We start from the raw sequence: 27,772 nt of genomic DNA, 5'->3' as shown, positions 1-27,772 counted from the left end.
CTGCTTGTCCTGTCTCCTTGGAGGCAAAGGAACGGCCGGGGGGGGGGGGGGTTCGTGTCAGCTCAACATAGGCTTTCGGAGATCTGCAGCCTCCTTTTCCTCTCGCGTTCCCGCTGAGCGTGGGAATGGGCACCATTTTGGGGCCCCATCTCTTCAGTGCCGCGAGTGGCGGCAGGGGAGGAGATTCTCCCGCCCTCATTGTCTCTACAGCGCGTGGCCCCGGCAGACAAAACGCCACTATTTCAGACTTGGCAGGGCTCCCTGATTCTGATGCTCACAGTGCTGACCCCGATGTTTAGACAGCTCTTCCTCCTCATCGGATTTTGTTTTATTACACAAGGCCAGAAAAGCCAGCAAGAAACATTCTGCAGGCAAATCTGCTTTCGCAGAGCAGTCTGCTAAGGCTAAGAAGCGATCCAGGCCGGAGGAGAACATGGGGACGCTCAATGCAAAACATCCCTTGAGGTCAGTGGCCCCTCGGGGTGATCCAGTAACTTCCTCTGACACATCTGATCCAGATGAGGATCAGAACTTACCATCCCAGCCCCTGAGGGGGGTGGAGGGGGATGGAAACCAGCAGCTGGGTGCTGTAGAGGGGGATGATCTTAAGGTGGTCAGACTCTTCAGGAAAGAGGAGCTCGGGCCCCTAATTCCCACTATTTTAGGGGAATTAGGTATCGAGGCTCTGCAAGAAGAATCCCGGTTAGGATCCATGGATCTGGTGTTGGGCCTGAGGGGTCCGCCTACTTTTCTATTCCATTTTTCAGCGACTGACTTGCTGTTCCGAGAAATGGGACACCCCTGATCTGGGGTTGAAGGTCACTAAGGCGATGGACAGGCTATATCCTCTGCTGGAGGATGCTTTGGATATTCTTAGAGTTCCCAAGGTGGATGCAGCGGTGTCAGCTGTCACGAAGACCACTATCCCAGTTAACTGGTTCCACAGCTCTCAAGGATCTACAGGACCATAAACTGGAGATTCAGCTCGAAGATTTTCGAGGTGTCAATGCTGGGAGTTCGAGCAGTGATGTGCAGTAATTTTGCCTTGAGAGCTGGCCTTTGGGTGCAACAGCTACAGGCCAATGAATCCCTGTCTGAAGGAGAAGCTCTTCAGATGGGGGCGCCTTGAGGCAGTGATCGCTTATAGCATGGATGCCCTTTATGATCTGTTGCAGACATCGACCTGGTCCATGGTGTCCACTGTCTCTGCAAGGCAGTTGCTTTGGTTAAGAAACTGGTCTGTGGACTTTTCTTCCAAAGCCCAGCTGGGCTCTCTGCCATTCAAGGGCAAATTACTGTTTGGCAAGGACTTGGAGGATATGATTCAATCTCTGGGAGAAAATAAGGTTCACTGGCTGCCAGAAGATAGACCCAGGTCAAGGGGTTCTTTCTCTTCTAGATCACGCTATCGTGGGAGTAGATGGTCCTGCCCCCCCCCCCCCCCCCCCCCCCCCCCGGTTTTCCGCTTCCTCTTTTAGGCAAAATCCCAGCAGTCATGGTCCCAGTCCTTTCGCGGGCGCCACTTTGGCAGACCGGGTAATACCCAATCTGCACAAGGAAATAAGCATTCACAATGATGTGAGGCCGGTCCACTCCTCTGTTCCAGTTGTAGGGGGCAGATTGTCTGTTTTACGAGGAGTGGGCCAAACTCACATCTGACTAGTGGGTGCTATCCGTGATAAGACAAGGTTACGCTTTAGATTTTGCATGGCACTTACGGCACCCGTTCCTGGTCTCCCCATGTGGTTATGCGGCAAAGAGTCAGGCAGTAAAAGCGACGTTACAGCGTCTTCTCTAGCTCAGCGCAATTAATCCTGTTCCTCTGGCGGAGCAGTGGAAGGGCCGGTACTCCATTTATTGCGTGGTACCAAAGAAAGAGGGAACGTACCAGCCCATTCCAGACAAGTGGGTCAACAGATGCCTTTGGATACCCCACTTCTGCATGGAAACTTTACGATCAGTTCGGAAGGGAGAGTTTCTAGAGTCTCTGGATCTGACGGAGGCGTATTTACGCATCGGGATCTGGGCTGCCCACCAGAAGTTCCTGAGGTTTTCTATCCTAGGACAGCCTTATCAGTTTCAAGCTCTACCTTTTGGACTGGCAACAGCACCCAGGACGTTCATCAAGATAATGATGGCGCAGCTGCACAGGGAAGGATTCTTGGTACATCCATACTTGGACGATTGGTTGATTCGGGCAAAATCGGAATCAAGTTGCCAGTCTGCTGTCCACCGTGTGCTTCAATTGTTGCAAGCACTAGGCTGGGTGGTCAACTTTGCTAAGTCGTCTGGTCCCATCAGTCATTGGAGTTCCTGGGGGCTCTCTTTGACACGCAGTGGGGGCAGTGTGTTACTCACTACAGAACACATTGTCAAGCTTCAAGGACAGATTTGAGTCTTGTTGTCCAAACATCCTCAGAGTCTGGGATTACTTGCAGGGCCTAGGTTCCATGACATCTACTCTGGAATTGGTTCCGTAGGCCTTTGCACATATGTGCCCTTTACAGTCAGCTTTGCTTTCTCATTGGAGCCCAGTATACGAACAATTTCATCTATCCCTACTGCTGACCGATTCAGCGAGGGCCAGTCTGGATTGGTGGCTACTCCTAGACAACCTGAGCTGAAGAGTTCCCCTGGTGGTTCCCAAGTGGACAGTGGTTACCACAGATGCCAGCCTTTCCGTTTGGATAGCAGTGTGTCTGGGGAAGTCTGTGCAGGGGCAGTAGTCCAGAGAGGAAGCACGGTGGTCAATCAATCGCCTGGAGAACAGAGTGGTGTGTCTAGCTTTACAATCCTTCCTTCCACTTCTCCGCGGGAAGTCGGTCAGGATCCTGTCAGACAACGCGATTAGCGTTGCTTACATCAGTCGCCAGGGAGGGACAAAGTCACCCCATGGTGGCAGAGGCTCGTCAATCAGCTGGGCGGAGCAGTACCTGGTCAGCATAGTGGTGTCTCACAAAGCCGGGGTAGACAACGTTCACGCAGACTTTCTCAGTCGTCACAGTCTAGACCCAGGAGAGTGGGAGTTAGCAGACTAGGCTTTCCAGCTCATCTGCGACAGGTGGGGCACACCCAGCATGGACCTGATGGCTACGTTCAAGAACGCCAAGGCACCCCGCTTCTTCAGTCGCCGTACTGCTTTGTGTTTCCACCTTAGCCTCTGATAGGCAACGTGCTCAGGCGAATAGAAATACATCTGGCAGAAGTGATTCTCGTGGCTCCAGAGTGGCCGTGCCGTCCATGGTTCGCGGATCTGGTCAACCTGATGGTGGCAGGCCCCCTGCTGTTTCGGGACTTCCCAAACCACCTCCATCAAGGACCTGTTTGTTTCGACCAGGCAGATTGCTTTTGTCTAGCAGCATGGCTTTTGAGGCAGCATCTGAAGGAAAAAGGTTATGCTGACGCGGTGTTGGCTATACTGATGAGATCTCGTAAGACATCCACTCCCCCCACCCCCCGGTCTTATTTCCAGGTATGGAAAATCTTCAAATCCTGGTGCATGGAGTAAGAGGTATCTACCCAGGTGTTGGATTTTAGTTTCAGTACTGTGAATTCGGCATCTTTCACAAGCACTGAATCAAAGGGGAAAACACATCTGTGCAGCTATCACCTTCTCTTCAGTCATTTCAGGTGAGCTTTATCTCCTACCATGTAACTTTTTGGAAGTGCTTCCTGCTCTATAATGGAGCCCTTAGTTTGTGGCCGGTAGGAGGCACCTCAGGGTAAAATACAAAAATATTCCTGACTAGCCAAACAAAGTGCTTCTGTGTTGCAGGATCCTCGAGCATCACCATTCTTGACAAGATGCATCTTGAACTGTAATCTTCTTGCTTATCAATAGAAAATTGTAGATCAACACTAACAAAAAGAATGTTAGTTTCCATGTGCATGATAATGTAACTCAACCATAACTGTTCCAATGGTTAAGATTTTTTATTTTTTTTTAAATTTAACTGCATTACAAGACAATATAGAGCTATACCAGTTAATATATTACTGAAATAACATGCCAGATTTTAAGTAGACCAGTTTTTTTTTACTTTGTTACCTTTTACAAGGATGTGAGGTTAGAGCCAGAGATCAGGTAGACTTTCTGGTATTGCATCAGGAATGAGTAGAACTGTGCAAGAGAATTCAGGGTTATGGAACCTTTTCCTTCTAAGATACTAGTTCAAATCTAGCTTACGGCTCGATCCAGTAAGGCCGCGGTAAAAACAGTGAGGTAGTGTCAGGCGCACCCTTCCCCCCCCCGCACGCACAGTTCTCTTCACTAACTCCCCGATACTCTCCTCTAATCGCATGCAAATGCATGCCGCGGCTGTGAAGCGTTAGGGAAGGGTTATGCCCGCGCAACCCATTTTACTGTATAGGCGCTGTAACAGCGCCTATACAGTAACCTGGGTGCGCTGGTACCTGTCATTTCAAATGACATTTGAAATGACAGGCACCAGGAAGTGTAAAAAAGTTTAAAAAGTGTAAAAAACAAAAAACCTGTGTTATATAAAAAAATAAAACAATTTTAAATACCTGTCGGAGGGCCGTGGGTCCAGGCGGCCGGTGGGCGGCGGGCAGCCATCAGCGGCATCCGGTAGTCCCTTCTCCCTTCCTCCCTCCCTCCCCTGCCTGGATGAGCGCCAAAATCGCACGGGCGGGTCGGCAGCGGGGGGGGGGGGGGGCGGCAGCAGGATCCGGGAGCGGCGGGGAGGCAGCGGCGGGGGCCGGGGGGGCGGGGGCAGCGGCAGCGGGGGGGGGGGGGGCAGCAGCAGGGGGGCGGCAGCAGGATCCGGGAGCGGCGGGTAGGCAGCAGCGGGGTCCGGGGGTGGCAGCGAGATCCGGGGAGCCAGCAGCGGCAGCATGTTCGATCGCGCAGGCAGGTAGGTGGCAAAGTAAAGATGGCCGCCTGCACGGGAAAATCGTGCAATTGGCCGCTGAAGACGTGACGTCACACCCCGTGACGCCAAACGTCGTGACGTCACGTCTTCAGCGGCCAATTGCACGATTTTCCCGTGCAGGCGGCCATCTTTACTTTGCCACCTACCTGCCTGCGCGATCGAACATGCTGCTGCTGCTGGCTCCCCGGATCTCGCTGCCACCCCCGGACCCCGCTGCTGCCTACCCGCCGCTCCTGGATCCTGCTGCCGCCCCCCCGCTGCCGCCCCCCCCCCCCCCTGCTGCCGCTGCCCCGGACCCCGCTGCTGCCTACCCGCTGCTCCCGGATCCTGCTGCCGCCCCCCCCCCCCCCCGCTGCCGACCCGCCCGTGCGATTTTGGCGCTCATCCAGGCAGGGGAGGGAGGGAGGAAGGGAGAAGGGACTACCGGATGCCGCTGATGGCTGCCCGCCGCCCACCGGCCGCCTGGACCCACGGCCCTCCGACAGGTATTTAAAATTGTTTTATTTTTTTATATAGCACACAGGTTTTTTGTTTTTTACACTTTTTAAACTTACCATAGCAGGCCCGAGCCTTGCTACTTTTTCGTTTGTTTTTTTTTGCCCTGGTCCCGTCCGGTCTCCTGCAGCCCCGTCCGGTCCGGACGGGGCTGCAGGAGACCGGACGGGACCAGGGCGGGTAAGCAATGTTTTTACCCTACACTACACTACACTAACTCCTACTAGGGGGAGGCGGTAAACTAGCAGGTTAAGGCCGCGGCAGAACAGCGGGTTACGGAGGAGATAATATCAGCGCCCGTTACAGTATCGCAGGGGAATAGCTAATTCCTTCATTATACAGCTTTTTCGTTCATTTACATGCCGGGTGCGGAAAGGGTTATGCATCTGTTTTCAGAAGCGATACGGACGCGTGAAACTGGACACTGTATCGCCGAACTGCCTTGCGCGCCCGAATTGTGCGCTACGAGCACGTTACAGACGGGCAATCCTCGAGCGGACGATACTGGATCGAGCTGTTAGGTAGTAGGGACTAAAGCAGATGGGTGTCAAATTACAGCCTACAGATCAGAAATGGCCCATGGGGCCCATTCTTCAGGAAGAGTTTGCCATTACATTTTCACTTGCTGGTTTGCAGGGTTGGCCTGGGAGGCAGTGGCAGTTATATGGCAGATTTACAGCTTCCTCCCCAGTCAGTACATTCCCTCCCTCTTCAATCTAATTGGGTAGCAAGAAGAAAACCGTATTTGGGCCACATCTTCTTAGCCTAACTGCTGTTTTGAACAGGTGGCTGTATGATATCCCTTATGATTAAAACCAGCAATCGGGCCCTGGACAGCAAAAAAGGCAGATATGGACTTAAGGTTACACAGCTGGAGGGGATTTGTGTGAAACAGCAGTAGCCACTTTCAAGGGTGAGAGGAAGACGTGAAGGGGCATAACTTATGCTGCTCTCTTCTTTTTCTGTTCCCCCAGACCACTTCAGAGGCTGGAGGAGCCAGCTCTTGAATTAGCTTTTTACTGGGGATTCCCTGACTCCTGGAACAGGCAATGGCCAAAAATATGGCCCAAGGATAAAGTTTCCCACCCTCTGGACTGAAATGATCTATATAAAATATTCAAATCCCAGTGGACATGTCTATATAGCTAAAACAACCATTAGTTTGGCACTGTTTGACATCACTAGCAATCTGAATGGGGAGGGTCACACTGGCATAGAAACTCAATTATACATTCACCTCTGAAGGAGGATTAAGGAATATTGGGGCCGATGTAATAAGACCCAGGGCAAAACAGGAGCTAGTTAGCGCGGGTTTTGATCTTGCGTGGCTAAAGCTGGTGCTTCCGTTGGATATAAAAAAAATAAATTATACAAATGATTTGCGCACAAATCCATGCACGTATGTAAGCACGGTAAGACCCTATGTAATAAGCAGTTGCATCCATGTTGAAAATCCATGCATAAAAGTGAGCAAACGAATGGGTCTACCTATTCAGTGAGTGTCCCTGGAATATATTTTTAATATTTCAAATAACTCTGCTTTAGAAAGTCAAACATTTTCATGGATGATAATTCACACCATATAGCAGTGTGATAGGTGCTCAGCTGGGCACGAATCTAGAATCTCAGGTGCCCAGAAAAGAGCCTAGCTAAGCACGAATCTGGTTGCTCTGTTGCCAAGAGGCACTCAGCTGGGCACAAATCTGAACGCTCGAGCACCCAGAAAGGTACTGTATTGGCCCGATAGTCTGGGTAAACAAGCATGGGTGTAGTTGCTTATTGCAGCAGTTACTACCCCTAACCAATTAAGCTAGATACTCCACTTAGATGCAGTTCAGCACTGCTCTAATGGCGGGGGTGGAAGGGAAATAGAACCAAAAGGTTACTAAGGGCCAAGAGTAATCAGATAAGTATGAGAAAAAAGTATGAAAGCTTGCTGGGCAGACTGGATGGGCCGTTTGGTCTTCTGCTGTCATTTCTATGTTTCTGTTAACTCATGCCCTGACTGTGACAGTAAAAAAAAACCCCGCACTAGCATTAGCGCGGCTCCCTGCATTGCCCATGATTAGGTAATCGCCTCCTTTGCATGCAATTAGCATGCATCCGTGCAGGAAAAATGCAGGTCTGCAAGCATGTTTGTAGATGCCTTTTTTCCCACTCACAAAACCCTTATTACATTCCCATATAGGGCTTTGTGGGGGAAAATGTGTACATGTGCGCACAAACTCGCGGCGGCTTCAGCGCACCTTATTATATTGGCTCTATTCCCATTACAATATGGGGAAGCTTGTAAAGCTACTGCCTCTGTACCTTTTCTGAAGATGGAGGACTTTGACATAATGACAAACTATGGTTCTCTTCTAGATCACTATGTTGGGGGGGACGGGGACGGGAAATGGAGAGAAATGGCCAAAGTTAATGGACCTGGTGAACTTGAGCTATACATGCTAAAGCAGAGAATTATCTTAAAGCACAGTATTCTTATCCACCTTTCTGCTCTGCTTCTTGCTGTCAGATCGAGTACATCTGGACATCCTGCTCTGATAGGAATGTGTGGTTTAAAATGAGTTCTTGCAGAGAGAAATGTTGCTAGAAAGGCAGATGTACTAATGAGTATTTTCTGATGTTCCATTGGTAACTTTTTAATAAGTGCAGCAGTCCTCACTGAACCACTTTGTCAAACCCAAACTTATTGGTACATGTATGTCAGTCTGCAGTGTCAGTTTTGATCATTCTGTTTACCTGTTTTGTAATATCTTATTTTAAAAAGCCCATTTTAAATTCTTCCCTGAGTCAACGCTTCAGACTTTTTCACCTTATTAATAGTTGTGGATAAGGAGAGTTTTAAACTTTGAATACATTCTCCACACCAAAAATGAGACTGCTGGCTTTAAGTTGAACTACCAAAACTTAGTACTGTTGCTATATAAAAATACCTTATCTATATTGAGGGTCTGCTTATGCCTTTTATTAATGTGCATGCCTTGTTCTCCCCATCACAAAAGAGCATTTACGTCGAGAGGAGAAGGGACGGCAAGAGTTGGAAAAGACTCGGCGAAAGCTAGAAGGAGACTCCACTGATCTCCATGACCAGATTGCTGAGCTGCAGGCTCAGATTGCTGAGCTTAAAATGCAGCTAGCCAAAAAGGAGGAAGAGCTGCAGATGGCTTTGGCCCGGTGAGATGACTGTTTACTCTCCACTCTGTATTTGATTACCTGAAGTGATCAGGCAGTCATAAACCATGCTAGTATGCCCCTTTTTGTTTTACATAAAATGATTTGCAATGGCTCACTTAATTCCTACTTTTCTTAGCGTGTAGCAGATGGACTCAGGACCAATGGGTATTGTGTACTCCTGATAGCAGTTGGAGACAGATCAGATTTCAATCTGACGTCAGCCCTAGTACATATACCCCTGCAGGAAGTGCAGCTCTTCAGTATTTTCCATCTCCATAGCAGTTAGGGACTCTATGCACGCTTGCACAGCGTTAAGAGTAATTTTACCAAAGAGAACCAAAATAAGAAGAAATCTTACCTCTACAGATTAGCCCCGGTCTCCTGCGGTGACACCCATTGGGTCCCTCCCCCAGTTGAGAATTCCCGAGGTGATTTCTGCGATCCCTCAGAGGTAAGCCTTGGACCGGCAGCCGATCCTCGGCGGGGATCTAGCCCCCGACGACAGGTGAGGCTGTGAGAGGCAGCGGGTGCAACCTCGAACGCGGCAAAGGTATTTTCCCTCTCCCCCGCAGCCAGAGACCACCCGGAACGAGGTCTGGAAGCGCCAAGACAAGGAAAGTAGAAATCTATTTAAAAGTCTCCGGTCTCCGAAGCTCGAGGAGTCACACAGGTCACCAGCCGGACCAGTGCCACCGGGTTGATCTACCCTAGCAGGGCTACACCCCAGTCAATCCGAGGGTCCTCCCACGTGGAGACCCTCAGAGGTGGTCGCCATATTGTCCGCGTGGTCGCAGTCGCCATTTTCATCTGTTCGCCGCCGTGCGCACAAATACCTTGTGTGCACAACGTGCGCACAAGCGATGCGCATAGCCACACGCTTACTGTGCCGGGCGCATAACTTCGATCTGTGCGCACACATCTCCCTGAGCGCACACCAAATCTACGTGCACAACTTCGACGCACCGGAGCGCACAACTGTATCTTATGCGCACAAGCCATGGCACCACTGGAAAAGAAACTCAAGGCTCAGGGCCTTTGCCCAGCATGCCACATTAGAGCTGCACATTAGAGAAGGCCACAGCCCTATGTATACAGTGCGAAGAGGCCCTAGGGCAGTGGTTCTCAACCCTGTCCTGGGGACCCCCCCAGCCAGTCGGGTTTTCAGGATATCCACAATGAATATGCATGAGAGAAAATTAGCATGCACTGCCTCCATAACTTGCAAATTTTCTCTCATGCATATTCATTGTGGATATCCTGAAAACCCGACTGGCTGGGGGGTCCCCAGGCCAGGGTTGAGAACCACTGCCCCAGGGGATCCAACTCATGGCCCTCCCCCAGCTGGTACCGGGTTCCAGCCTCTCGAACAGTACGCCGACCTAGCATTGCACAGCGGGACCCCCTCCCTCAAATGGGGCTCCCCAGGGACACGGCACCCCTTAGTCTAGACCCAGCATCTATTTCCTGGGTGGAATTCTTCAAAGGTCTGCATACCTTCGTCCACATGCAACTGGGGCCTCCTATAATACGGCCACAAGCTCCACCAGAGGATCTCAACATCCCGGGACCCTCTATGCCCAGGAAAGTGATCCCACCACCCAGAAGTCCCACCTTCGGTGACACGGACAACTCGGATGAGGAGTCAGAACCCCTGGAGGAAGGGGAACTCCCGGGGACAGAGCCCCACCAAACCATGAGATGCTTCTTCGCCAAGGTCTAGTTTCCAGACCTGGTCACACACAGCTTAAAAGAGCATGCTATCCTGGGTACAAGCGCCTTAGGGGAACCTAAGACGAACCCCCTACTAGAGGGACTCCGTCAGTCCTCCCGTCACTTCCCATTATTACAAGCCGTCCAGCAACTAATTGACCTGGAATGGGATGCCCCGGAAACTACGTTCAAAGGGGGGTGGGCTCTGGCAGCCATGTACCCTCTGGACCCAGTTGCCAAAGATCTCCTGGCATGTCTGAGAGTGGATGCCATGGTCTGCACGGTTTCAAAGCGCACTACTATCCCAGTGGAGGGAGGAGCAGCACTCAAGGATGCTAAAGACAGATGTCTGGAATCTATCCTCACAGTCCTTTGACGTCTTCGCTATATTTCTACAGATCGCGGCCTGCTGTGCCGTGGTGACACGTGCCTGTTTATCACAGACCAGGAACCAGCAGTATCGTTCCTCGCGGATGCCACTTCTGATCTGGTGCGCACTGCAGCTAGAAGTGTCATCCGCTGTGGCAGCCAGAAGACAACTCTGGCTCCGAAACTGGTCAGTTGATGCATCTTCCAAAACTAGACTCACAAGGATGCCCTTCAAGGGAACCCTCCTATTCAGAAGCAAACTAGAGTAACTAGCCAACAAAATGGGGTGAGTCCCCACTGCCACGGCTACCGGAGGACAGGAATAAGAGAAACCAGCTTCCCTTCCCCCGAACTTCCAGGGGCAGAGGATCACAGCACTTCAACCCATATAGAAGCACATATATCAAGCGACCCGCCCCACAGGCTGGAGCTAATTCTTTTCTGAACAAGCACAACAAAAGGGGAGCCAGCTCAGGCCCAGGCCTCAGCTGCACCCCACAATGAAGATCAACCACAATGAAGACCCATCCAAAGGAGGAAGCCATAGGGGGCAGGCTTGCCCTATTCTACCAAAGATGAGTTGAGAACTTCGGATAAGTGGGTCCTAGCCATCATTCGAGAGGGATATTACCTGGATTTCCACCACCTCCCTCCGGACAGGTTTGTGGAATCTCCTGCCATGACCCTTCCAAGAGGATGGCAGGGGAAGCTACACTGACCAGATTACTAACCTTAGAGGCTATAACACTGGTGCCTCCGCAACAAGTAACTACTGGACATTATTCCATCTATTTTATCATTCCCAAGAAAGAAGGAACGTTCAGGCCCATCCTGGACCTCAAGGCAGCCAACCGTCACCTGAAGATTCCTCGCTTCCGCATGGAAACCCTACGCTCGGTAATAAGGGGCGATACAACTGGGAGAGTTCCTTACATCCCTGGATCTGTCGGAAGCCTACCTACACATTCCAATCCATTAAGAGCATCAGCGTTTTCTATGCTTCACAATCCTGGACCGTCACTACCAGTTCCAGGCACTACCATTCGGGTTAGCCACAGCACCCCGGACGTTCACCAAGATCATAGTGGTGGCAGCAACACGAAGGAAGGAATCCGCTTACACCCTTACCTGGACAATTGGCTGATCAGGGTGAAATCCCCAGAGGCACCAGGTGACCAACAGTGTCAAAACTCTTACTGGAGAGCCTCTGGGTGGGTGGTCAACACAAACGAGCTGTCTGCAGCCCTCCCAATCTTTAGAATACTTGGGAGTCTGGTTCGACACCAAACAAGACAAGGTCACCCTGACACAGACAAGGAGATAGAAATTGATGACCCAGTTGCGAACCCTGTTGAGTGAGCTTTGCCTCACAGCATGGGATTACCTACAGGTCCTCTGCCTCATGACATCCACACTGGAAGTAGTGCCATGGGCAAGAGCTCATATGCGACCCCCTACAGTGCTCACTACTATCACGATGGAATCCACTGTCCCAGAACTACACCTTCAGCTCCCGGACAAAATCCGGACCCAACTACGATGGTGGCTACAAGAAGACCATCTGAGCTAGGGAGCGAGACTATCCTCACCATCCTGGATCCTGCTCACCACAGACGCCATCCTATGAGGATGGGGAGCACATTGCCAGGAGCTGATTGCTCAGGGACAATGGAACAAAGAGTCTGGAACATCAATCACCTAGAGACCCAGGCAGTCAGATTAGCCTGCCTACGGTTCAGTCAGAGACAAGTCAGAGTAATGTCGGACAACGCCACAACAGTGGCCTACATCAACTGTCAGGGAGGAACCAGAAGCCAACAGGTGTCTCTGGAAGTAGACCCCCTAATGTCATGGGCGGAAGCGAACCTTCAAGAGATCTCTGCCATCCACATCACTGGGAAAGACGTCACTGCAGATTACCTCAGCAGAGAAAGTCTAGACCCAGGAGAATGGAGGCTGTTGACCACAGCATTCTAATTGATAGTAAACCATTGGGGAACACCAACCATGGACCTCATGGCAAGCTGGTCAAACGCCCAAGTGCCCAGCTTCATCCGCAAGTGGGAGCCCCAGTCCCAGGGAATCGATACCCTGGTAGAGACCTGCCAACAGGACTGTTATACGCCTTCCTGCCTTGGCCCCTATTGGGCGCAATCATGCACAAGATGGAACACAGGGGACCAGTACTTCTAGTGGCCCCAGATTGGCCAAGAAGACCGTGGTACGCAGACATGCGAAGACTGCTGACAGGGAGCCCCCTCCCTCTACCTCCACACAGAGACCTGCTCCAACAAGGACCAATCCTCCATGAGGATCCAGCTCTATTCTCTTATGGTCTGGCCATTGAGAGGACTCGCCTGAGGAAGAGCGGATACTTGAGGGCAGTAATTGACGCCCTTTAGCCTGCTGGATCAAAGAAGTCATCAAGGCAGCCTACATAGAAGCAGGCAAGCCACTGCCTGGGCTCTAGCCCATTCTGCTAGAGCCCAGGCAGTTTCCTGGGTGGAATTCAAGATGCTGTCACCTGCGGGATCTGCCAGGCGGTGACATGGTCCTCCATCCGCACCTTCTTCAGGTTTTACCACCTGGATGTTCTACACGTGAGTTTTTCGGGTTCCCGCCCAGTCTAGGGGTGCTTGGGTACATCCCACTTGACTGGACTGATCTGGGTATGAACAGGAAAAGAAAATTGGTTCTTACCTACTAACATTTGTTCCTGTAGTACCACAGATTAGTCCAGAGACCCCACCCTGTCACTGCTGAAAGACTGAATTTCCTGATCAACCGCATTTTAAAATCTTTTGCAAATTGTAAATGTTGAGTTAAGCGGTTAGACTGTTTTGTTCTCTGGAAATATGAGAGGCTCCAGTGCAGGAGGTTCCAACCCAGTTGCCTGTTCACCCTGGAAAAGGGGTTTAGGGACTGATCTTTGGCTTGGGTAGAGGGCAATTTTGAGGGACTGCAAATGGCACTTTCAGATATGTAGCAGTGCCTCAATTTCTCTGCCTTCAACTGCTGGTAGGGATGCAAAACCCACTTGTCTGGACTGATCTGTGATATTAGAACGAAAATTAGCAAGTAAGAACCAATTTTCCTGTAGCATTGCTTGCAGTCAGCAGTAATGATAAAGTACATGATTAAGAATACTTGCTGCCAAAAGTAAAGGTGAGCTGTGGGGAAGGTGATTGCTTAGCTTAATGGAAACTTGACAGCTTTTAGCAAGTCCTTAGTTTTGATCTTACGTTCTAATGTATGTATAAACTTGCTGTCTGAAACTTGCTGTTTCCAGAATACATCAGGAGGGAGATGTCAGAACAGGACTCTCTAAAGCAGATGTCCAGAAACCGGGTCACTTGGCATTTGTGAAAGTGGATTTAATCTTTTCTTTCATGTCCACTTAACAAGTAGATGTAGTTGCTCAGGGCTGTGAGGAATAAAAGGGAGACTAGAGGCCATTTAATTAAATGTAAATTAAAAATGGGATCACTTTAGAAATTAGTCTTTGCCATTTTCCTTTTTCTTTTTTTTTTACTGCAGTAAATGCCATCCTACTTACAGCATAATTGAGTTTTAGTAGAGGGGGGGCTACTGCTGCTTTAGGGAGTTCAATTATTTTGCAACCTTAGACAAATATGTATTATAGTATATGTATGCACTAAAAGTAACTGGCTACAAAAAGCTAGCAAACTCCTGATTAAAAAAAGTTAAACTCAATCAAGATGAAAACAATTCCTAACCTTGACAAATCAAGCAAGAACGTTTGGTATACAATTAGTGATAAGATTCCCGTGTAAATGTATAATGCGTACGGATGGTATAAGATGTGTGTATTATGAGCCGGAGCAGTTAGAGAAGTTCTTGGAAGCCCGTTGGAGCCAAGGGGAGGAGATTAGAACTTCACTTCCCATACAGTTGGAATAGAAATAATATAACTTTGCTAACTCTCATAATGTAATGGTGTAAAACTGATTGTAATTTAAAATTGCTCTAGTATTTGATCTCCCCTATTGTTAACAAGAAATAATAGTTATTGGGTGGTAACCTTTTTACAAATGGTGTAATTTCAAAGAAACTTATTTCCTGTGTTTTGATGTTCAATGTAAATTGAATATGTAAAATTGAAATTATGAAAAAATTAAAAAAATCCATAACTGAATTATTTGAGACTTTGTTGTGGACAGAGTGGAAGAGGAGGCTGCACAGAAAAACATGGCTCTGAAAAAGATTCGTGAGTTGGAGTCTCAAATAAGTGAGCTGCAGGAGGACCTGGAATCTGAACGTGCTGCTCGAAACAAGGCTGAGAAACAGAAACGAGACCTGGGTGAGGAACTGGAGGCTCTGAAAACAGAATTGGAGGACACCTTGGATTCGACTGCTACCCAGCAAGAGCTTAGGTAAAAACCCCTATCAGAAACTGTTGGCAAGAACCAGGCAAAAATAATTCTCTTGGCTTATATCTTTTAGTTTAGCTGAGCCATATACTCAAATGGTAAAATCAGGGCTTAATTTCTAGACAAAAAGGAAGTGGAACTGTGGAGGGAGGGGGATGTGATGGACGGGCCAGGGCCAGGTGTGACCTATGCAAAGGGTTGGGTGTGAACTCATACCAAAGGAATGCACACTTAAGATGATCAATGAGCATTGGTAAGTAGGTGAAAGATGGGGGGGTTGGGGATGCAGGATCACTGGGGGTAAGGAAGAGAAAGCAGATAGAGAATGGGGCATTCTCTCTAATCCCCTCCTCTCTGCCCTGGTAATCCTGATCCTCCAACCCCTGCTGCTGCCCCTCCCCAAAATTCCCCAGTGGTCCTTGTTCCCATTCCCTCCCCACAGTGGTCATAAAGCCTCTAACCCCTATTACTGGTGATCCTGAAGCCCCCCCCCCATCTGGAAACTCATCCTCTCCAGCAACTCTCCTCCATCCTCGGCAAACAAAGTACAGGCCGCCTCTTTAACGGACTGATACAGAAAAACCCGCAGGAGAGCCAGCGAGCGCCTATTCTCCCAATGCGTGCCCAGGCCACTCTCGTGGGCGTGCGATTCAGTAAAAAAAAAAATATGTAAATGAGGGCCCGCGGTAAAAGGCACTAGGGACACTTAACGCGTCCCTAGTGCCTCCTTTTTGACAGCGGCAGCTGTCAGCGGGTTTGACAGCTGATGCTCAATTTTTCCGGTGTCTGTTCTCGAACCCGCTGACACACTGGCTTGAAAAATGGACACCGGCTAAATTGAGCGTCCATCTTCCAACCCACAGGCCGCGGGTAGATTTTTAATTTAAAAATTTTTTTTTTACTTTTGGGGCCTCCGACTTAATATTGCTATGAAATTAAGTCGGAGGGCGTACAGAAAAGCAGGCGTTAATTTCTGAAAGTAAAATATGCAGCTTCGCTGCACATTTTACTTTCTGGATCGTGTGGGAATGACTAATAGGCCCATCAACATGCATTTGCATGATGCGGGCGCTATTAGTTTCAGGGGGGTATAAGGGGTAAAAATAGTGTCAAACATGGGCTATCAGTGTGCTCCGCCGGAGCACACTTTACTGTATTGGCCCGTAAGTCAGAAGGAAGGGACTAGAGAACACCCCTGTTACCCTGCCTCTTAAGCCAGAACAGAGATGCTGGAACTGTTCCTGGCCATGCCCCTGGGTAAAATCCTGGTTCTTAAAGCTGTTTAGAAGTGGTACAGGGGAACCTTAAAGGACTTGATTAGATCTGGAAAAGTATAGTTAACTCTATGGCAGATCTAAAATATATTGAGCACTTTATGGTGTTAAATTACCTTGTAACTGTCCTTTGAGTCTGCTATAGTCAACAAATGCATGTTAAATTGCTGGAACCTTTTAGCCAGGGTTGCATTTTGCTTTACAGTGCAGAAGTCAGTGGATCATAACACTAGTTAGTCCAGTGTTCATTGTTTAAATACCATCTGAAGGCACTTCTCCCACACATCCCAAGCACCATATAAAAAATTAGAATTATAGCTGTCCAGTTTGTGATGTTGGTGAGCAGTTGGACTGGTAATGCAGCTTAGCCATTTAAGATTGCAATGGTAAATAGTTTTCCTTATGCAAAATGAGTTGACATCTACGGTTTCCAGTGCTAGGTACAGATGTCTATATACCTAAAACATTTGTCAGCCAGGGACTGAATGGTCATTGCCACTTCATTTAAAGTAGGATTTAGGTATTCGTTGGCAGTAGAAAGCATGAGGGAATGATTAAGTGAAATTTGTAACATCTCTGGGTAAATTCAAAGCTGCCAACTTGTATCTAACTGAGGACAGTTTCATTTTGAGACATTCTGTACTATATTTAATTTTCATTATTTTGTTAATTTGACGAATCTATTTGAGTGCATTTCATTGAGCAATTAATGTACCTCCTCAGCTTTAAAACATTGGTAACTAATCCCTGAATACAAGTGGAATTGCCAGTCACACAGATGGGTGATGTCATCACTTGGTACAAATTAGACTACCTTCTAAAGTTTCTTAAATTCTAAGACATTCCTCTAGACCTGTGGTGGTTCCCTTGTCCTAGCAGCATGTCTCACATTTCTTTTCTGTTAAGCATGAATATTTTCTATTTAGAACAGGGTTTCCCCTTTCTAACTTGACTTTTCTTGTTTACTTCAGAAAATCTTTCTGCACCTGCTAGTTCCCTGGCCAGGTTTTTCAGCACATGTCAACTTTTGTTTCCCTTTTGTCACTAGCCACTTAGATCAGTTCCTGTCAGGCTGCCTGTTTTAGGTTGTGTTGTATTAAAATAGCTGCTCTTAAATTTTGATACTTCAGGTTTGTTTGTTTTAAGCATGTCCAAGACCAGTGACTTTTGGTTCTGCCAGAATGTCCATGATGGACCATGACCAGTCCTGCTTAAAAGGGCTTGGGAAAGGGTCATTATTTGACCATTTTAAAGTCTGTTTGAATGTGTCACCAAGGGCAATGACAGTCCATAATTTGAGACTACAGTCTTATCTTGAACTGCAGAAGATAACCAGGTCCATTGAACCTAGTGCCAAAGCTAGTGGCAAAGTGTAGGGTGGTGGTATCAAGAACTAAGATAGCAATCTAAGATTTGGCAGAGTGCTGAAATGGACCTTCTGGACTATGTTCTTTGCTTTTAATATGGAGAAAAGGAAGTTGACAATCCAGAGTTTAAAGACTGTATTCCAATTCTAGTTCTCTGAGAACCTCCCTGTAGGTGGGAGGCTGAAGTTTTATGCAAACTGTTGGCTCATAACCTCTGACAGCTGGATCATTTGGATAATTAGAGGACTACAAATTCTTGTGGATCACCTCCAAGCTGCCTCCTTGCCCCCTAAACAGCAGTTTGACTCAACAAATACCAAAACCTGCTCAGGTAGGAATGCTCCCTCTTACAGGTCAAAATAGTCAGACTTGTCCCACTGCAGGAAAATGTGGAGATTTTTACCCCCTGGTACTTTGATTCCCAAGAAAACTGAGACTCATCCTAGAACTAATGGCCTGAACAAATTACTGATAAAAGTAGTTAGATGGCTATTATGGTACCTGAGGTAACCTACAAAAGAGAGAGGACTGATTATCAGGATTTGAAGGAAGTGCTTGCATAGAGACATCACACACAGGAAGCACCTCTGTATTGCAGAAAAATACCACATGTGGTACCTTGTACAACCTTTTGGCCTATCAGTTCTGTATGTCTTTACCAAATGTATGGAGGTTGTGGCATTACTGTGCAAAATGGTGGTTCATGTTACCCTACTTAAATCAACAGATCAGGGGTACCACTCAGATGGTGGTGGATAAGTCCATATGTAACACTGTCCAGGTGCTGGAGTTAACCAGGGTTCACAATAAAGTAGACTAAAGTGCAGTCTGAGCCAGATACCTCAGTTCATAAGGGCTCTGCTATACATGACTCAAGCCATAACTTTCCTCCTTGCCAGTAAGGCCCCAAATATTTTATTTTTTATTTTAGTTTTTTCTATACCGGCATTCGTGAGAGTATCACATCATGCCGGTTTACAATAAACAGTGGGGTGATAAACGGAACAAATATAGTGACTGCCATGCAGGAAGATAAGAGATCATGTTGTGTATGTTTGGTCTTATGGCCTCAATCCAGGTCATACCCTTGGCATGTTTCCACATGAGACAAGACCAATGGACCTTAAGTCCTGGTAGAATCAAGTCACCTGGATTTCAGGAATGCATCAGGATACCAGAGAAATTCAGATGTTCTGGCTTAGTAGCTTTCCCATTCCAACCTATCCAAGAGCATGCCTGCAGTAGGGAGAAACTGGATCTCTCCATGTTGGGAAAACTGTCATGCTTTGGGCCATCTCAGAATCAAGCAGGGTCCGAAGACATTCTGGTATTCAAGCTGAGTCCCTAGCTCAAGTGGTCCCTGAATCCATGTAATGAACAGCATTTCTTTTTACTAGGTAACTCCCAAGATCTGTTTTGTAAAACAGTAAGGTGTTTGCATTCTGCTGTGGGAGATTATCAAAAAGAAAACTAGCATATAATACTTTCTTCCTATTTTTGGGAAAAAGGTATTTGTGTATTTTCAGATACCTCTAATGCCAAAAACCTTAGTAAAACTGAGATGGGACCATTGGATTCATTCATAGTACCCTCTTGGCTAAAAGATTTGGTTCCTTATGCTTAAGGATTTCAGAGAACCTATCAAGCTGGATAGTTTTCCAACTTTGTACAGAATCAAGGAATATTACTTTACCCCCATCTCTCACCCCCCATGGCTTGGATGTAAGGTATCATTTAAAACAGCCATTTTAGACTGGATATTGGTCAACAAAAAGCTGGTTTTAAAAGGTTTCCAGATGGTGGAAGCTATTATATTAAAAACACAACTGCTGGCTGTATTGGTCAACATAGCTTAATGAAGAAGAGCCAATATAGATTTAGCAAAAGGAAGTCTTGCCTTACCAGAATTTTAGATTTTATTTTTGAAGGTATACACATGTGAATAAAGGTAAGCTAATTGATAGTGTATTTGGATTTTCAGAAAGCATTTGATAAAGACCCATGGATGACTCAGAATTAGTCATGGGATAGGATGTAATGCCCTATTGTGGATTGGTAACTGGTTAAACAGAGGCTAGGACTAAATGGTTAGTTTTCCAGATAGAAAGAGTACCCCAGGAATCTGTACTGGGATAGTTCTATTTAACACATTTGTAAATTATCTGGAAAAGGAAATAAGTGAGATCAAATTTGCAGATGACACCATTTCAAAGATGTTCAAACAGGAGTAGGCTGTGAAGACCTAGAGAAGGATCTTGAGACTGGAGGACTGGGCATCTAAATGACAGATGAAATTGGATGTGGGCAAGTGCAAAGTGACGCACAAGATTTTTTTCCTTAACTATAGGTACACAATGCTGGGTTCTGTAAGAATAAAGCTCTTACTATACACTGATCTCATTGTTCTTGGTCTCTACACAGCCAAATTGTATCAGCTTCCGGTTTGTATTTTGGGTCCATAGTCAATGGATGATACATTGAAATCAGCTCTGTGCAGCAATAGTCAAAAGAAAAAAAGAAATTGAATGATTTGGAAAAGAATGGAGAATACAAAGTCTTTATTGATTGATGGTGTGACCACAGATTGAGTACTATGCGTAATTCTGGTCATCCCATCTCCAAGGTAAAGTAGAAATAGAAAAGGTACAGAGAAGGGCAACATAAATGAGGGAATGAAACTGCTCCCTTATGTAGAAAGACTGAACTAGTTAGGGCTCTTCAGCTTAGAGAATTAACTGAGGGAATATAAGTATAAAATTGGGGTAGAATATGTAAATCTGTAATAGTTCTTTTCCTACCGTGTAGCCAGATGGACTCAGGAAAAATGGGTTATATGCTCTCCTGTAAGTCAGATTTCAAAGCTGACATCACCCTAGATATACCCCTGCAGTGTCCTCAGCCATTCGGTATCTGTCTCCTAGCAGTTGTGGATTGTGCATTCCCTATTGGGAACACAGTGCTCTTTAGAAGAGGAAATTTTACCTTTGAATTGGAAAAAGATCAAGCTCTGCTACCATGAAACTAACTAGCAGATCTAAAACAAATAGCATATCTTTACTCTGTGTGCAGTCAAGCTGTGGAATCTGTTGCTAGAGGGTGTTAAGATATCTAGCATAGTAGCATGTAAAAGGGGTTTGGAAAAGTCATAAACCATTAGTCCGTTTATATCTCCAGGGTTCCCTGTGGGATTACTGGGTTAACTCGGGAGTTTTTCCTTGGAACAAGTGGTGCTCTCCTCCCTTAAGCAGGGCATGGTAAATGGGTCCCATGTTTCTTTTGGGGCCTATTTGAGCTAAAGGTCAGCTGGACTCAAGTGCCCTCTTTTTGGGCACTCAGGGTATTTTTTCTAGTCCTCCCCCCTTCCTTTTTTCCTCACCTGTGTCTGTCCAGAAACATTTTCTCACCTTACTGGCTATAGCAGTAAATCTGCATGAGGGAGAGAGGAGTGAAAGTTTCAACAGCAATTCCAGGCTGCTGCATCTTAAGGACCAAGAGCTACAAGGATTGAGTTGAAAGGGGGATCCATTGGCTTGATGCCCAGGCCCTGTTCAGACCTTCCCTTTGTGGTTTGTTTTGGTGGATCTGTGGCCTAAATACAAATGCTGTTCATCTCCTGCTTTGATCAACTTGTCACCCCTGAAGAGAAGACAGTGTGGGCTTGAGGGAGAGAGAAGGCTACCTCTGAGTTTGAAGCCAGCACCCCTTAATTTAGGATGGATGAGCAATCTGATTTGGGGAATTGTGCATGATCAGGCAAGAAACTCCTGCTGTGGCTGGCATTCTTTCCTGTAGCAAGGTTTCAGTTTATTGATCCAGGATACTACATGGGCTCCTGAGGGAGAAGGACCTGAGGCTTCTGTGGTTTCTTTTCCTCCCATGCTGATTTTTTGCAGTAAAAAATATATAGATATGGTCCTAGAATTTGCACTCCTCAGTAGCCTGGTAGGGAGTGGAGGCTCAAGGGTTATTTGGCTGAGCTCTGCCCCAGCCATCTTCCACACTGGGCCTCAGCACCCAAGCATCCTAAACTTTGAGGTGCTTGGCATGATCAGAGGTTCCAGTCCAAGTCTGCTTCTGCTTTTTCCTCTCCTGCCTTGGTTCAGCAGGGAAGGTGGTCTTGGAGGTAGTCCAGCAAGAAGCTGGAAAGGGGGAGAGGGAGTCCTCCAACCCAGCACTATTTCTGAAGGAGGACCTTGCTTCCTTTGTCAGACTTTTTTTGGGGGAAGGGGATGTAATCCCTATGGGAGGCATCCATCTTTTGGTCTTCCTCTTCACCTTATTGTAGGGTGCATGGTCTTGCCTGGTTGGGAGGCTCCTGTCAGGAAAGGGGTTTTCAGTGGCACATGTCCAGAAATAAAAGGCACCTTTCCTGTAGTTCAGCATAGTCTGTGAAACGATTCCTGTGGAAGGGGGCTTAGCCTTTGAAGTTTGCAGTCATCCAGTCCTCCATTAGTGAGGGGGTATTCAGCTCAGGTTCATCACATTGATAGAAATGGACCCCTGAGTCCAGATGCCGTGTGAGTTTGGGGCAGTCTTGGCAGATGCATTGAGCCTATTTGGATTTTCCCCTCTTATAGAAACTGCATTTACATTGAGGCAGATAAGGCTACATAGCTGGGCAGAAGTTTCAGTATTTTAAAGTCCTGTTCAGCAAGTTTCCTTTTAAAGGGAAAGGATCTGAGTCTGTTCCAATACCCCAGAAGGTTAGGCAGGGGATTATTTGGTGTTTGCCTTTGGGAGGCCAGAAATTACTGACCAGGAAGCAGTTACATAAGAACATGCCATACTGGGTCAGACCAAGAGTCCATCAAGCCCAGCATCCTGTTTCCAACAGTGGCCAATCCAGGCCATAAGAACCTGGCAAGTACCCAAAAACTAAGTCTATTCCATGATACCATTGCTAGTAATAGCAGTGGCTATCTTCTAAGTCAACTTAATAGCAGGTAATGGACTTCTCCAATAATTTATCCAATCCTTTTTTAAACAAGCTACACTAACTGCACTAACCACATCCTCTGGCAACAAATTCCAGAGTTTAATTGTGCGTTGAGTGAAAGAACTTCGATTAGTTCTCCCATGGAAACAGCTTTCAAGGAAGAATCTGCCTTTTCACAAGTCCAGGAAAATGACTGCAATGCTGGCTCTTCTCTGGCTGCCTGTTTGACCCAAGGATGTCAGTGGGTTTTTCATCCCATAGTTGTGCCTGTGAACAGTTGTTACTTGAAGTGTTACTGGAAGTGGATCTACATAACATTGTAGTGGTGAATCTTGGATATTGGGTAGGATGGGTATTCCCTAGCATTAGTTTTGGCTCATTGCTGAAGTCTTGATGGATTTCCCCTGCATGTCAGCCTCCAAAGAGAATAGCAGTAAGTCCTATACTAAAAGGACTCCAGGATCTGGAAGCTGACTCGAGCTCCACTGCCTGGAGTGCTTCTACTGTAGACTCACTAATCTCTTTGGAAGCTGACCTGCAGGGAAAATGCATTAAGGCTTTGGCAAGGGCCAAAACAAACATTAGGAAATCCTTATCCTGAGAAACGTCCATGACCCACCAGTAGAACATGATGTAGGTCTGCTCTCAGTAATACTGCTGTCTTGAGTAGAGAACTGATTTTTTTTTTTTATGTATCTGGTCAAGTGGCTAAGGGCAAAGTTGTTTCAAGAATGCCAGATGCCTTGGATCAAGGTGATTAAAGACCTAGAAGACTTAAGTTGGGTAGATGGTTTCTTAGTCTCTGGAGTATATAAGGAGCTCATCTTGATACCAGGGTTTTACTCTGGTGCTCTTGTGGGTTCTCCCTTCAAGCCTTAGTCTTGCTTTCTAAAGGATCTTTCCTTAAGGATCGTGTTCTCCTGGCCATGTTCAGCCAGTCAGTTTTCCGGTTTATAAGCTTTATATTTTAGAGATACCTACCTAATATGTTCACACAGCTTTTCAGCTGATGCCATTCTTCTTACCTAAAGTTGTCAACTGTTTTTTCTTTTAAGCCAAACAATCTCTCTCAGCATTCCCAAAGGGGGAATGACAAGATAATGCTAGGTCTGTCTGCTTCTGTATGCTTGAATTCTCCTCTGTCGAGGGTGACTAATCCTTCAGAAAGATTGGTAGGCTAGGTGTTACTTTTTTCAGCAGACCCTTGCAAGCAAAACACAGCTTAAAATCATAATGGTCCAGGTGGATAACGAGACAATCTTTGGTATATTACTGAAGAGCCTTTAGGCTCTTGTGATGCTTTGAGCTCAGGCATCTTTGAAGCAAAGGTTACAATGATGGCCTTGGAGGACATTTGTAAGATGGCCACACGGTCTGTCTTAAATTTTTTACATTGCAGTTTTCAGATGTGCAAGCCAGGGGGGATCTAGCCCTTTGGGCAGGCATTTTCAGGGCAGCCCTGTCTTCTCCCACCCAAATGAGTGGGCTTCTGGACTTGTCTAGCAGGATAAGGAAGACATTTAGTCTTACCTGTTACTTTTGTTTGAATCCTGCTACACTACTCCAGGAATCTCCCAAGAAGCTAGTGGCTGCACTGTTCTCTGTGATTATAGGTCTCTGGTTTTGAAGGTTTTGCTTGTTACATATGATGAAAACAAGAGGAATGTTCTTACTGCTAGCTTTGTTAATGTTTTGTCCCTGGGGTTTGTGTTTGTGAAATGGAGGGAGGATTTATTTGGGAAGACTGGCTTTTTCTTCCTATTCTTTTGATGTGTGTGAAATAGTTTTGGCAGTTTTTTGCTTCAATTGCTTTTGACATTGATGCTGGCTTCAACTTGCACATCACCATCCTATATGCTAATTATGTTGGGGAAAAATGTCCTGTCTCATCTTCTAGTAGATGGTGTGAACCTACTAATCTGGACTGGTCTAGCAGGATTCAAAGAGGAAATGGAGAGAAGACTACATTTCTTCTTTGCCTTACCTCCTGTCAAGCCATCTTTAGTATTCTGGGACCTCAAAATGCTTGTAACCCTGCTGATGAAAGCCCCCTTTTCTGGTCTCTTGAGGGTAAGGTCTCTGACCTGGAGGATTGCTTTTTTGATGGCAGTCACTTCAGTCTGTAAAGTTGGTGCACTCCAGATTCTAGTAACTTATCCATCTTACCCTAAATTTTATCATAGGGTGATGCTATCTACACACTAACTGCTTCTGAAGTTTGTGATGGATTTGCCTCTTAAATTGGGCAATTCTTTCCAATATTTTTCCCTAGGTTCTGTTTATTTATTTTTATTTATTTAAAACTTTTCTATACAGTCGTTCAGTAGTGCACCATCACAACTGTTTACAGTTAGGCACAAATATGTGGTTTCTAAATTATCCATAGGGTGCCATTATTATACAGTTACATAGTTCAATAATATACTCTAAATGGGGAATGGGTGTTGCAGTAAAGGTGAAACAGCCTTGCACACTTTGCATTCCAAAGGAGTGGTTGCCTTCTATGTGGAGCAGATTAAAGCTCATAGAAAGTCCACTCGGCTTTTTGGGTATTTTGTCACAAGTCATCTTGGATTTCAGAGTCAATTGTATCACTTATAATGAAGCTGGTCTGACCTCTGAGCTTCACTTGATGTTTACTGCCCAGGTCCTGGAGTGCTTCTAGTGGCCGGGGCCCTTCTGGAGTTCATCTTTCTTTGCTATTGAATTAAGGCATGCTGCATGCACACAGGGGTGCAGGAATTACTACATGTACCTAAAAGGAAGTTCTAAACTTCCTAGAAATTTCTGGAAAAAGATTGTGCTAAGCAATGTCACATGTGACTGATTCCCCTTTCTTCAGAAAAAGTATTGCTTAACTGTCTGGTCTTGTCAACCTGTAATGTTAATCTTTATCTTTTACTCCCACTAAAGCAGAAAAAGGGTATCCTCAAAATTTGTCCAGCATTTGGCATGTCTGTTGGGCATAAATTAAGGAGTAGTAACTCAGGCTATTAAACTCATAATTTATGTTGAAAACATTTGTCCATTTTTCAGGACAAAACGTGAGCAAGAAGTGACCCAGCTGAAGAAATCATTGGATGAGGATGCAAAATTACATGAAGTACAGATTCAGGAGATGAGACAGAAACACGCACAGGCTGTAGAAGAGCTGTCTGAGCAGCTGGAGCAGACTAAACGGGTATAAAACAAAGGATCACGCTAGTCTTCATGTAAGATAAGGAACAGGGACTAGGCAGAGGAGGGAAGTCCATTAGGAAGGCAGAATCTTGTATCATGAACAAAAGTATAGAAATCTATTATACAACTTTCACGATATAACTTCTAAAATGTACAAAAAGACATACCCTCCAAACTTAATTGAAGGGACTACCTATTTTCTGAGTCCCGTACTGAATTTTCTTGATACTGTTTTGAATGTTTTACTAATCAGAAAATAAGTTAAACATGTTTGGAAGTATAGCCAGACTGCATGTCATCCTGAGATAAAAGTCCCAATAATTCAATTTTGTCATCCACTTACTTCTTCTCTAGCTGTCCTGCCTGTTTTCCTCTGCTTTGAACTTTTTTTTCTCTCAAATGCTCCAGACTGTAACATTTCTCCTGGGATAAGCAGGATGGTAGTCCTCACATGTGGGTAACTACATCCGATGGAGCCTGGCACAAAACTTTTGTCAAAGTTTCTAGAAACTTTGACTGGCAGACTGAGCATGCCCAGCTTGCTGCTATCCACGCATCCATGCAAGATCCCCCTTTAGTCTTTTCTGTAGTGCAGTAGCCTTGCGGTAGTGGAGTTCCAACTCCTTGAAATTGTTTTCAAACTTTTTTGGGGGGGTTTCTCAGGTCCCCCTTCACATTTGATTCCTCCGGTAGGTACCCTTGTTTTGTCTTCGTTCTTTACGGTCTATTCTCAACTATGCACCGTGATGCCGGTTGGTCATCGACCGCGTACCGGCCTCTTTTTCGATGGTGTCCGGTTTTTTATGGTGCCCTCCAGTTCCCGTGGACCATGTCCATCATGGATCCGCATGAGGTGTGTATCCTCTGCCTGGGGACCTCTTACGACATCCAAGGGTGTCATATTTGCAACCAAATGACCCCCAAAAGGCATCTGGCGTGCCTGGACAAAATGGAGAAGCTCTTCAGATCTCCTAAACACTTGACGTCTGCTCTGGGTTCCTCAACGCCCAAGGACTGTAGGGAACAGTCCCTCTTCTCTTCCCCTGGCAGTCCCACTATCCAGAACCCCTAAGGATCATGGAGGAGGGGGATTGATCCTCGGTGGTCTCTCTCCTCCCACTAACCTTGGGGGGGGGGTCTTTATCCTCAGTGCCGGAGAAAGACCGGGCCGAGTGCCGGACATCCAGAAAGCATAGACACTAGTCACTCTTCCGGAGCAGCATTGGCAATGGCCAAGCCACCAGCGAAGCAGCACCGGCCACCGGAGGCCCCATCCTCTGGTGTCCCCGGTAGCCCAAGGTGTTCCCTGCTGGCAATGGTGCTGGGTGCCGTGCCTCCTTGTGATCCCTTCGAGGATGTGCCAGTGATGCCTCATCCCCCCTCCATCAGTGCTGACCACTTAGGACTTTCAGGAGGAGCTGGACAGCAGGGTGCAGTCTGTGCTCAAAGCACTACAGAGTAGAGCTGCCGGTGCCCGAGCCTCCGCCATCAATGCTTGTACCCCTTCTGGAGCGTCTGGACGTCCTTCTTGGCGCCCTACTGACTCAACCGGTGCCTGAGAGGCCTTTGCCTCCTCAGCCACAGACATGCTTCCACTAGAGCGATCCCGGATCCTCCAAGGAGGATGAGGCCTTGGGGGACCAGGCAGCCGATGCCCCCCTCGATGCCGAGGGTTCCATCAATGCTACCAGTGTCTTGAGGCACAGGCCCTTTGCCCCTCCTGGCCCCTGCCCTCTGTCTCCTCCCCAGTGAGGAGGAGGGTCTTTATGCCCGTGGGGTGATGACTCCTGGGACTCATCTTCTCCTAGGACAAGCAAGATGGTAGCCCTCACATGTGGGTGACATCAAGATGGAGCCCTATCATGAACACTTGTCCTCACACCATGATCTCCTTGGGAGCATTGAACTAGGGGACCTCCAGCATCTTTTGATGGGTATTCTTTGGAAGGGGCTGGCCTCTGCCATAGCCCTTGCGAAACTG

At 47.0% G+C, this 27,772-nt stretch overlaps 1 protein-coding gene across 2 annotated transcripts in view; it reads left to right on the top strand.

Annotated features, from left to right (window-relative positions):
• Positions 1-27,772, top strand: part of MYH9 (myosin heavy chain 9) — a 419,875-nt gene that overhangs the window by 297,421 nt on the left and 94,682 nt on the right. For both annotated transcript variants that reach the window (XM_029590410.1, XM_029590411.1), the window contains exons 25-27: positions 8,393-8,564; positions 14,825-15,037; positions 25,648-25,792. In XM_029590410.1, the coding sequence (XP_029446270.1) occupies positions 8,393-8,564; positions 14,825-15,037; positions 25,648-25,792 (530 nt within the window). The remainder of the gene's footprint in view (positions 1-8,392; positions 8,565-14,824; positions 15,038-25,647; positions 25,793-27,772) is intronic.

This window comes from Rhinatrema bivittatum, chromosome 2 (genome assembly GCF_901001135.1).
Source record: "Rhinatrema bivittatum chromosome 2, aRhiBiv1.1, whole genome shotgun sequence".
Lineage (NCBI taxonomy): Eukaryota > Metazoa > Chordata > Amphibia > Gymnophiona > Rhinatrematidae > Rhinatrema > Rhinatrema bivittatum.
Note: the sequence above shows the minus strand (reverse complement) of the source record. Positions and strands in the feature narration are given on the sequence as shown.